Raw genomic sequence first — 13158 nt, forward strand, 5'->3', positions numbered from 1 at the left:
TGCAACCCCAGCAAGCCCCTTTCACCTGCCTGGTGATTCTCTCTCTTTTCTGTATGGGTTTATGAGAAGCAATCCCATTCCAGGCACATCCCATTTTCATGGCACAACTAAACCTTTCCCTTGTTTTAAGCTATGATAAGAGGAAGCCATATACAGAAGTTGGTGGTCCTAGCTCTTACCATTTAGAAGGTGTTCTTGAACAGAGACACAGACAGAAACACAATAGATTAAATATTCTCCATTGAACTGTTGGATCCAAATCAGAATAGCATTAATTGGTGATATTATCTAAAGAGCAAAAGCAACTAAAACAGAGAGTAAAACTTAGCTGTCAAAGCAGAACAAACAAAATAAATAAAATAAGAACCCACATGTCAACGAACAGTAAATACTGAAAAGTAAATACAATTGATAAAGTTTTACTATATTGGGGAGGATTCAGAAGTGCTCTGACTCCTAATGGTGAGCCAAGTTATTGGTTGAACACCCCACTGGACCCTGTTAAATGCCTGGTATGTAAAAGTAGGGAGCTGGGTGCATAAGGCACTTTTCAGGGTTAAATAAACAAAGTTACAGTCAGGCATTTATAATTCAGCCCATGTGTCTGTCATTCATTCGCCTGCATGTTCTGATCAGTTGTTAAAAGTTTACTATCTTGAGCCCTAATCCCGCGAGCCCTGTGCTTGCATGAATGTCAAGGCAATATTTAATTGTAAAATAAGCAAGGGAATGTTATTTCTATCTCATCTTTGTTAAAGATAATGGCTTTATAAATACACCAGGTATAACTACACAATATTACAGCACATTATTACATGTTTATGGATGAATTAATGTTATTCATTAAGATTGTGAACTTCCTTTGTCATTATTAGATAGATGTGCCATGAAATATTAATAAGCTATATTAGCTCAGGTGAGGTGACAGACACATTCATCTCCTGGGGAGGCAGCTCCATGGTCCCAGAGTGGGTGGGGTCTTAGATAAAAGGGATGGGGCTGGGACAACTGGCCCTCTATGTCACCCACACTGCCCCCCCCCAACTCTGTCCAGAGGATGCCACACAGGACTCTGCTGCACATTTTGCAGCACTCTGGCAGTGATTTAAATCCAATGCTGCCAACGCAGTCGCAGTAGCAGTAGCAGCCAGCAGCCCCCAGATCCCTTTGAATTGCCAGGCCTTGGGGCAGTCATCCCCTGTTGGCTGGGCTCTATTCGCTATACGTTTTAGTCTAATATCAAGGAGCAGAAATAACTAAACCGATGGAAGTCTAAATTGCATTTTTCATTAATAAATGTAGGTTCTGTACTTTTGTCATTAGGTTATTTCAAAAAACAGGAAGAAAAACAGAAAGAGAAAAGGAATTGTGATGACTTACCTTTTATTTAAAATGTATGGTGTTGATCAATACAAATATATTCAGAAGGGTAGCCGAGTTAGTCTGTAACTGGAAAAACTTAAAAAACAATGAAAAGTCCAGCAGCATCTTAAAGACTAACAAAACATGTAGTTGGTATCATGAGCTTTTGTGGGTACAACCCACTTCTTCAGATGACTGGAGTATTAGAAGACCAGATCCAAGAATAAATAAGGGAAGGTGGGAGGGAGGGGGGAGAGAAGGAGGGTGAGAAAGAAAAAAAAGAGAAAAAAATAGTGAATTGGATTGTTCAAGTTACAAGAGGCTGATAAGAACAATTTTCATCTCTATAAGTACTCATGATTTGGTTGGTTGGTTAAGTCATTAGGATGTGGAAGACAGCGTGCGAGCCAGCCAATATCTAAAGATATCTTGACAATCCAATTCACTATTTTTTTCTCTTTTTTTTTCTTTTCCCCCCGCCTTCCCTTATTTATTCTTGGATCTGGACTTCTAATACTCCAGTCACCTGAAGAAGTGGGTTGTACTCACAAAAGCTAATGATACCGTTTACATGTTTTGTTAGTCTTTAAGGTGCTGCTAGACTATTAGTTATTTTTTAAATTTTTCCAATACAAATATAGTTTGACAGAGACCATGCATCACAGCCCATACCCCTGTTCTCTCTAGTAGTTTTGCTCATTGTACAGCAAAGGTAGTATCTAAGCTTGTCACGTTTGCTTAATGCATCATATATGGAGCCTGTTTGGGGGCTAGTATTTTTAATGATTGGGTTAGGAGTAGTTGTCACACACAGATGTATATGCAACAGAGGTCTGGCCAAGTGATTGAAGTACAATAAGAGGGGAAAGCCAGTGACAGTCAGAAGACAACCCAATGGCCAAAGCCAGGAGTCAGAACAGTGCCAAAGAGCAGAGTTGGAGTTGTGGACAAGGGAAAAGCCAGCGCTCAGAGCTAGAGGTTAGAAATTAGGAGTTCAGAGACAGGCAGGGACTAGGGCTGCAGTGAAACAGGCAAAGAGTAGAAAAAGGGCTTGCATAACTGATCAGCCACTGTGCTGCTGTTTATATGAGGCATAAATATGGATCCATTGGCCCGTCTGAGCAAAGTCATTTAGTGAGGATTTTTTGGGCCAAGCTGAGATCATTGGGTTGGTAGGTAACTGCATTCATAGCCAGCTGAGTTCCTGATAGTACCACCCTTGAGGGCTCCTTCTATTATCAGAGTATCATTGGTGAAATTCCTCGAGGTGATCAAGTGTGTGAATGTTTTCTTCTGGATCCCAGGATTGCTCATTGGCTCATACACCCTCCAGTCTCTCAGATATTGGAGCTTGCCCCTCACTTGTTAAGAGTCAAGGAATTGATGGACTTTATATTCCTCTTGCCTGCAGACAATTACTAGGGGGTAGATGAAGGGCCATCCAATCAGGAAAAAGGTGATCAGTGAATGGTTTGAGGAAAGGAATATGAAAAATTAGGTGAATCGTGAGGGATTCTGGACACTTGAAGGCCACTGGGTTTGTTTGCTCAAGGATCTGAAAAGGACCCCAGTTTTCATGGTCAAGATTGGTGGAAGGTTCCAAGTACAGTGACAAATCTTTTCACCTACGGCAATGATAGGGGTAGCCTGTTACTTTCAAGTTACTTTTTTAGCCGCAAGTAAGTGTTCCTTGAGTTCCAGGTGTGTTTTCAGGAGGTAGAAGACTAGTTCTGTGGCTGCGGGAATGGGAGAGCCTTCAGGCAGGTCTGGGTAGAATCAGGAGTGAAAACCAAATTTTTCAAAGAAAAGGGTCTGTTGGGTTGAAGGGTGGGTTGAGTGGGAGCCAATCATCTTTACGGAAATGCAGAAAACAGCAGACATACTGCATCAGGTTGTGTTCAGGGTCTTTCCGTTTCACCATCTCTCTGCAGATGGTACGTGGTAGAGGTGAGGGGCTTGGTGTCAAGAAAATGTAGACATTCTAACAGACTTGAGAAATAAAGTGAGGATTGGATTTGAAATGATGCACGTCCGCATGCCATGGACTTAAAGCACGCCCTCCAGGAAAGCTTGCATGGTTTCACAGGCAGATGGCACATTGTGGCAGGGAATGAGTCCACTGAGAGGGTGGACCCAAGCCATGGAGGGATGGAGAGAAGCTGCAGGAAGCCCCCAGATTTGGCTTACAAGTTCTTCATATGGGTGCAGAGGCCAAAGGACCTAACATAGTTTTTAGCATTTAATATTGAAAAATATTTAGCAGTGAGGGGTTCAGAGGTAGGCATAGACATGGACTGGAGCACAGCAGGCAGGAGCGGAGCAAGGGCTGGATAGGAAGCAAGTTTGGCACAGCTGCAGGATGGAACACATTCAGCAGCCACTGTGCTGCTGTTGCTGCCAGGCTTAAATAGGGATCTTTTGACTCTTCTGTCCAATCAGGGAGCAGAGTCATTTAATGTGGGTCTACTAGATCCAGCCAAGCTCATTGGGTTGCTAGGAGATAGCTGTGGGAGCCAGCTTAATTTCTGATCCTAGCAGCAATGAACAAACCAAAAGAAGTTTGTTGGTTCAGCTCAGGTTAATGTCTATAAATGTAGCAGCCTAGTCTAATTGCACTAGTCTGGAATGTTTGGCTAGACCAGGCTCTCATTTGATTTTACAGGATTTTCTAGTTACTGGCCACAGGGAACTAGTATTTCTCTTTTCTCTCTTGGTTATAGAATCATTGCAGTTATTAGTGTTCCTGTCATCCAATGCTTTTGAAGTGTGATATTATCCCATCTTTACAGATGAGTAGACTCCTGACTTCTTATCCCTTGCTCCAACCAGTGAACATACTGCCTTTTGTAAAACAGGGACTTCTTTTTTTTCTGGGAGGAGCTCTTAGGAACTTTCAATTTCAAGTTCCATTCAAAGTGTGTTTTCAATTTGTTTCCCTCTTTTTAAAGCAAGATTAAGAACAGTTCTAAACTTTACTAAGTACAGTAAAACCTGTATCATATGGCACACTTGGGGATTAGGACGTTCCGGTTATCTAAAAATTTGGGTTATCTGAGGATCCCATCAATCCAGGAAAAATGAATGGATAATAATAGTAAAACTAAAGTTTTTAATATTGGTAGTTTTGTAGTGTGAGGCAGTTGGTCTCACATTTCTATTTTGAGTTAAAGATGATTAGTACTTCTTAAATAAAAAATTGTTAAGCCAATTATGGTAAACCAAGCCAGGCCTGTGCGCCTGAAGATGTGACAGTACTGTGGCTGGGGGCAATGCCAGTTAACAAAATGTTCTGGTTAACAGAGTGCCAGATAACAAAGGTTTTACTGTAGATCTTTGTCTCCTTGAAATTATGGGAAAACTCTGAAATGAAATTCAGTGAAAGAAAAAGTAAAAAAAAAAAAGTAATAAATATGAAAGGAGAAAAAGGAATATACTGGTTTGATAAGCCAGACAAAACAATTTTCATTCCTATTCCATGATATGGAAGGGAGAAAGGTGGAATGAGCTAAAGAAAATCTTGCTTTTAGATTCATTATTTTCATAAATCCCAACTAAGATCTAAGTCTTGATGAGCAAACAAATAATTTTAATATTTCATCCAAGTTTATACTTAACTAATATATTGCCCAATGCCCTGCATTTGACAGAGTTCTCTTTGCTGAATGACCAGAGTACAGCATGTTCTCCAGTATGAGATTGGTTTGATAAAGTGAATGTGATATTATCAAACATAAAATTAATGGCAGTGGGCATTATGATTTAATTGGACTTACAATAATATAGTCACAACAATTTTTATCCAATAAATATGGAAAATGACCTTACATTTATAACAGTAATGCAAAACATTTAAATTTTGAACCCAACCTAGCAAATGCTTGTGCCTGAGACTTGCTTAACTTTACTACCCTGATTACTCCACTCAAGTTAGTAAATTACATAAGTGTCTGCAGGATCAGAGCCTAATCCTGATTTGTACAGCATGTATAGATGCCAATAAAAGGCTGCCATTATAAGAAATAAATAAATAAGTGGGCACACAATTCCTTCAAACCATAACATAGAAATGCTTTTAACTAATCAAAAGCAAAATATTTGAGTTGGACAAAAAAAGTGATAAACATTGTCACATTATCAGAATAATTTTGTAGCCACTTTTTATTCCAAAAAAAGTTGTATTTTTGTAAACCTGACATTTCCAAAACAGTGCAAGTGAATCAGAATACAGGTGCACACAGCTTCTAAGTACAGGTGACATTGATAATAGTGAAACACATTCTTCCATCAACAATTCACAATTTACAATTTTACTATACACAAGGAATGAAATTTTAAGAAAAAACGAGTGAAAATGGTGCAGGTACCCTGCTGTATATGCAATTTCATGCTCCAAAGCAGTTACACTCTTCATGCCAGTTTAATCAATGTACAATGTGAGCCAATTCCTACCCTCATTTACATCCATGCAATCCCACTGAGGGGATGAATTTAAATGAAGGCAGAAGTTAGGTCTATAATTCCCTTAAATCCTTTAGTGAAAACAATACATATATACTCCCATGTCACATAAAAAATTGTGCAAGATTCCAAACTGTGCCCATAAACAGAAGACATTCAAAGAAAAATGGCACTAAGCCTTATCAAACACAGCCTTTGCACTTTGAGTCACTGCTGCCTTTGTCAATTCAATTTATCTGAACATCCATGACTTCGAAGAGGGTCCTTCACAATTTCTTTACATTTCAAAGTAGTAATGATTTTGTTTCCTAGTGAGTAACATTCCTGCAGTGTTGAAGGTCATCTCTTCGCCCATTGCTCTAAGGCAAGACCTGTGTACTTTACCACTTATGCACTCAGTAGTTCATAAGCAATGCATAGGTGCCACACCAGACCTCTATACAGAGGTGAATTTTATTCTGAGTCTGGTCTCAAATCTTTCTCTGTCCCTAAAGTATAGTCAGCTATGCTTGACACCAGTGTTCCCTTTAAGCTGTGTGGCAGCACAGCTTCACAGGTAATTAATCAGCCTTGCCCAGTCAGTCAGCTTGAAGACTTGAGCCTCTGACTGGGTGGGGCTTATTAATTACCTGTGAAGCTGTTCTGCCCCCAGCTTAGAGGGCACACGGCTTGACACCTTTAAGGGGGCACCCTGAACATGGCAGAAACAGCCATAAGTGATTTATATACCTTTGGGCTCCCCTGTGAAAAAAGAGAACACCTTTAGCACACATCTACTTTAAATACAAATTTGAAGTGTAAGTACGTTTTCATAAGGGTTTGGTTTTCTTTTCAGAAGTTGATTGAAACAACTGATACTTTATTGAAACCAACTGATACTGGATCAAAACCCGTAGGTTTAATGAAATTTGAATTTATTATTTTAAATCTGTTCTGTCCTGGGGTATTTCATCAAGTTTTATCATCCTGGGAACTAAAGAGACTCAATGTGGAACTTGCCAAGAACCCAACAGGGAAATTCATGATGAGCTCACATAGAAACACTAAACCTTTTGTGATATCTGAACCACAAAATACCTAATACCAAATAAGAGCTGAAATCCTCTGTGATTTTATGGAGTGTTTATGGCATCTTATCACTAATTTAACCAGACAACATCATTTTGTAGGAGTCAGGACAAATATTCCCTCAATTTTTTCCCATCACTACATTACACCAATGCATGTGCAGATGTGCACCACTGACAGACACACATCTGGCATGTTGTGGAAGACAGTGGGCACTCTGCTAATCAGGTGGGTGGCATTTAAATCCCTCCTAGGCGGCCGTCCAAGCACTTTGCTTATAGGCAACACTGGCCAGGATACATATTGAATATCTTTATTATTAAATAAGGATCTCTCTCCTCTCCTCCATATCTTGGCCTAGGCAATCCCTTATACTGCATCTATTCTCTTTTATCCTTACAGCAAAACACCTTTTTCAGTCTGTAGCCTTCTTCAGTACTTTATCCAGAAACATTGAGCCAAATATATTCTTGGTGAAAGTACTATGCAGTCAATGGAATTATACCAGGGATGAATTTAGCTTAAATCTAGGATACTAAATAGTGCAATGGGAGACCACTATTCTTTGGCTTTGAGCTCATTAAAAAGAATTTGTAGCTTGCTATTAGTGATTATAGCAATATTCTTGTTTACTGGATCCTTTCACGTTCTTCCTATGAGGTCATTTGCTATACTGAAGTTTGATCTACACTACCAACTCATGTCAATATAACTACATTACCCAGTGGTATAGAAAATCCTTTTGTAGATACCTCTTGGTGCAGCTGCATTGGTGCAGTGCTGTAAGGGTAAACAAGACCTAAATGTGTCTTATTTATACTTCTGTCATTTTTGGACATAGCTAAGAAGGTCCTTTAACGTAGTGGTTCCCAAACTTTCTATACCGTGGACCGACAAACCCCTACACAAACGTTTAGTGGACAAGCAACATCTTATTTGTATATTTGCATATTCATTATGCAAATAATGAATATGCAAATAAAACATTACCAGTAAGATGCAAGTCCATATCTTGCTACCCAACCATCCACGGTCTTTAAGATCAGAGATTTAAATCAGAGCTACATCACATTCCTAATTATATTGAAAGTTTAATGTGGTTTTGCACAGGAAACAAGAAAGACTGGAGGAGCCAATGTAAATTTTGCAAAGACAAGCTAATCCGTGCTGTTTGGAGTAACACTTGTGTCAGCTATTTTCCACAGAAAGTTGATGTTCTTGTGGTTCAAGCCAGTACTCAAATATCTCATGGCTACGTTTATAATTAATGTTTCAAATTGACATTGTCCTATTAGACATTACTAGCTGACAAGCTACATCAGTCACAGATTTTCTTGACTATTACAATTTACTGTATGAATTTTGCACAATTATTTGAAACACCTGCAGCAAATGGTCACATAAAGGGAATTTCCTCAATGTTCTTGTCAGTACAGTCTTATAGATTATTTTCACACCTGATCTTCTGTATTGGTATGTCTAGAATAAGATAAAAGGTGTTTTTAAAAAAGCATTTTAGAGCATTCGTTTTTAAACCCCAGCGAGACCATACAAGCTGTATTTTAACATGTATTAGCTGCTCCAGATTACCCTCTAACTCCTCTATGGATGCCCCTAACTAGTGAGTACATGTTGAAATAGACCTTGCCCTAGCTACACTAGGATTTTAAAAATTGTTGGTGAAAGTGTGTTAGCCAGCACATTCCCCCAACCCTAACATGTTTTATCTTGGTTTAAACATGCGCCCAATAACAGTACTGGCTAGCAAAAGACTCCAGTATGATTCCTTTGGTAAAATGATCCAGGTAACCTCATTTAGATCTTCTCTCAAGGTTTCATATTTTCAAATCGTCAAACAGATGTAAAACCATAATATCTTAAACTTATTTCAGTCTCTTGTAGCAACCTATCTGCATATCATAATAGTATCTCCATAATACGGTAATAACCAGCTATCTCTATATAACAGTTTTGGATTATAGGGATACAGGGGTTCTATGGGGTCAGGGCCAGAGCAGAGAGGGGCCACAGCTCCCTCGGCAGGGCGGACTCTGTGTGGCCAGGCTTGTGCTGGTGCCCAGCCTGGGCGCACGCACAGTGGGGAAATTCCCCACAGTAACAATGTACTGCCACCAAAGCACCTGCGGCCATGGCCATGGCCACGGCCTCAGCCAGGCCAGACAGAGAATGCAGGGCGGGCAACGGCTGGGGAGCTGTAACCTGTCTTTCACGGCCCTGCCCTTCTCACTCAGTGCCATGTCCCAGCTCTGCTTGAAGTCCCACGTATGCCCCTAACAGAAGTGCTGGCACAGCATGTAGCAGGTAAAACCCAGCATCCAGCTTATGGCTACATCCTCCACCTCTGCCTGGCAGCCAGCAGTTTGCAGCCTGGCACTGGGCTGCTACCGGGTGTCTGGGAACTGCTGCTTTAAGGGACAATTTTTTAGTGGATACAAAATTATCTCTGTCTCCTGCTTAACAGGTTAAGATAGCTACAGTTGCTATATACAATTGCTGTATCCAAATGACAAGGAACACATAAAAATGCATGAGTAGGACATGGTTCATATACTGTAGCTGGAAACGAGAGTGAATTTGCAAAGAAAATGCCTCTTCACAAGTGGAAGGATCAGGCAAGCCCTCATGCAAATTTGCTTATTCTTTGTATTCAAGCCTTCAGTATTCTTGTATCATGCAGGAGGATGACATCAGTCACGCTTTTGCTCTTTTTTCATCTCCTTCTAATACATAGGGCTTGATTCTCTTCTCCATTACAAGTATCAGAAGGGTAGACGTGTTAGTCTGGATCTGCAAAAGCGAGAAGGAGTCCTGTGGCACCTTATAGACTAACAAAGGGTATGTCTACACTACCCCGCTAGTTCGAACTAGCGGGGTAATGTAGGCATACCACACTTGCAAATGAAGCCCGGGATTTGAATTTCCCGGGCTTCATTTGCATAAGCGGGGAGCCGCCATTTTTAAAACCCCGCTGGTTCGAACCCCGTGCAGCGCGGCTACACGGGGCTCGAACTAGGTAGTTCGGACTAGGATTCCTATTCCGAACTACCGGTACACCCAGTCCGGAATCCTAGTCCGAACTACCTAGTTCAAGCCCCGTGTAGCCGCGCTGCATGGGGTTCGAACCAGCGGGGTTTTAAAAATGGCGGCTCCCCGCTTATGCAAATGAAGCCCGGGAAATTCAAATCCCGGGCTTCATTTGCAAGTGCGGTATGCCTACATTACCCTCCTAGTTCGAACTAGGAGGGTAGTGTAGACATACCCAAAGTTATTGGAGCATAAGCTTTCGTGGGTAAAGACCTTGATGAAGTGGGTCTTTAGTCTATAAGGTGCCACAGGACTCCTCGTTTTCTCCATTACATTGATTTTATACCACCCTATCAGTGGAATGTACTCTGATGTACTCTGCTGAAATGTAAGAACAGAAGTAGACCAATAATGTCTATAAACCAGTGGTGTAGCAGTAACACTATTTCTATTCAGATACCAACATCTCTTTGAAAGAACATGGCTGCATTCATTCACACTGAGTTTCTTCTAGCTCAGGAAGAAATCTGCTAAAGAATTATTTGTGAGTGAGGGTTTGCATTTTAGCAAGGTCTGTGCCATAATTCAATTCAGATTTTAATACTAAATGAAGGATGACAGCTGATATTAAAAGCATCCAAATTTGAAACCTCAATATTTAGAAATACATCTAATTTACTCATCTATCTAATACTGCCATTATTCTAAAGATTATAATTTTGTAACTTGGGTGCATACAATTTAGATGGCAGGCATAATGGTCAACCCTTGTAGCTATGATCACTAGCTTGTACAGCATCATGTGAAACAGATTGGACTATGACCATTAACAATGTCTTAAAGGCCATCTTTTATATCACTAAAGTTGATATTATTAATCCCATTTTTAAAACAAGGTAATTAGTTGATGCCTTAGTGGTTGATCCAATTAAGTCTCTGCAGTATCTTGACTGCCCAAATCTTGCTCATTGTCAAAGGCTTAAAGATTGCAGGAGACAGAGTTGGCCAAAAGAAGACATTCTTCACTGCTTTCTTCAGTGCAATATGCCCTGCGACCAAAAGGCTATATTCCTGAAATACAAGAGGCAATGTGGAACTATAATTCTTGTTACTTGGCGGTGAGTGATTGTTTCCCACAACTCAGATTAGTAACGGATAGATTCAAATGCAGAAAATCATATGTGAGTAATACTTTAGGTTCTTTAGCTCATAACTCAAAAATCAACTTCATCTTAAAAATGTGAAAAGACTTTGGCTTATTGCCATTTATTGGTCTACATACATTACCAAGCCTTGTGGATTTGCTATGTGAGGTTTTTCAGCTAGTTTCATCTGAAAGTCTTTTTTTTCATTGAAGTTCAAAAGTACAATAAGATTTATATATACATATATGTATTTCCAAGGTCTTAGCCAGATATCAGTGCTTGAGTGAACTATATAGCTATTCAATAGAAACAATAAAACATTGATACAAATATAAAGACATAATCAGTATAAAAAGCTTATATTTATAAAAATACTTTTAGGTATCAGTCTTCCCCTGAGGGTATACCACATATGTTGGATTCATAAATATTGCTCTGCACTGCAGCTTGGTTACCAAAGTTCAAAGTTCAACTCGTACAGGAAATGTAAATTGCTCCAGTCACCTGACATGGCTGCAGTGGTTGCCTCAGGATATGTTCCCTAGCTTGTTAGGATGATAAAGAACACAGCATCAACAGGGCCTCCGAAAAATCTGGAGAAGATTCCTTCTTCCACATATGGAAGATACAAGAGCAGGACCAATAGGCTAGCAAGTGTATGTCACATGACCTTTTTTCTGGCAGTTCATTGATTTTTCTGGACCCAGTCCCAACTATCTTCATTTTCCTTCCTGTTTTTCTCAGCCTCAATGATTTCTTTGTATCTCCTGCGGAAGAAGCCCATCTGCAAATTGAAAAGAATTATCATCATAAATAATGATGTCACGAATTAAAATCTGTCTTTGTTTTGATAAACAATTTGGCTCAGATTCTAATCTCATTGATGTAAAATTGAAAAGGTTACTGAAGTGAATGGAGTTACACCCGATTTACATTAATGTAAATAAGATCCTTATCAGGTCCAAGTCTTCATGAGTTCTCCACTTTCTTATGTATTAACTGCTTTTTTAGAGAAGACTGCACTTATGTAAAAACACAATTAAAAAACCAGTTATTTTCAGAAAACAAAAAATACTAGATGGGTGGGCTGAAGAGATACTATTCAGCTCCAGAAGTAGGTCAGGACTAGAATAGATTTTGGGCGTGAGTCTAAAGCAGGGCTAGGGTTTGTCAAAATCTCATGAACTATCCTTGGATGATTCTGTGACAAAACTGTATAAATCTTGTGAGATCAGATGACTCTGCATTAATTTGATCCTCTTATGTGATGAAATAAGTCTTTTGGGGCCTGGGTCAGATATGGAAATCAGAATCTTTAGGAGTTCAGTTTCCAGATTCTGGAATCCCTTTAGATCTAACACATATATATATATTAAATTACAGTTTTGTCAATTGTTTTGAAAATTTTCTTTGATTTTACTTTTTTTCTCATAAATGTTTTAAAATTATTGGAACAAAATGTAATGTTTCACTTCATCCAAACAAAAAAATTGTTTTGACGTTTTGATTAATCAAAAATGTCAAAAAAATTGTTTTCAGTCCAATTTGAAACAATTTTTTCTTTTTGCTGAAATTGTCACTTAACTGAAAATACCATTTGTTCATCCATCCAAAACTGAGCTTGGGTTCTGAACAGCAGCAGTGACCTCACTGAGAGCTAAGGCTGCTCAAAAGTTAGTCAACACTTCCCAGCATTGGGTCCCACTTCTGCCAGACCTCTAATTTTGCCTCCTGTTTCACAAGTACTGTACTGATAATAATACTGTGGTTTTCATATCAGTTTTAACACAATTCTGTTCTGTCTTTTAAGTCTTTTACATAAACAAAAAATATGTTTTGTTTGTTATAATTAAACATTCATGCAAGCATAACCCTCTATTCTCAGCTCCTGCAGGGTAAAAATGACGCTAGTCAATTGTTAACATCCTCTGTTCACAAACTAACTTAAGAACATTTTGCACTGTAATGTCAGAGCTACATTTCTGTTAAATGTAGCTTTCTTATTCAAATTCTTACTAAACTGTACTATCTACAAATATATTTTAACCCCTAGGATCTGGAAGTCTTCCCCCAAATAGAC

The 13158-nt window shown here is 39.3% G+C and overlaps 1 protein-coding gene across 1 annotated transcript in view; it reads right to left on the reverse strand.

Annotated features, from left to right (window-relative positions):
* Positions 1-11113: 11113 nt before the first annotated feature.
* The window catches only part of ITGA9 (integrin subunit alpha 9), a 332993-nt gene continuing 330948 nt past the window's right edge, over positions 11114-13158 (reverse strand). The window contains exon 28 of the mRNA XM_006124025.4: positions 11114-11862. Within this exon, the coding sequence (XP_006124087.1) occupies positions 11764-11862 (99 nt within the window). The 3' untranslated portion in view covers positions 11114-11763. The remainder of the gene's footprint in view (positions 11863-13158) is intronic.

Source organism: Pelodiscus sinensis, chromosome 2, assembly GCF_049634645.1.
Source record: "Pelodiscus sinensis isolate JC-2024 chromosome 2, ASM4963464v1, whole genome shotgun sequence".
NCBI classification, from domain to species: Eukaryota; Metazoa; Chordata; order Testudines; family Trionychidae; genus Pelodiscus; species Pelodiscus sinensis.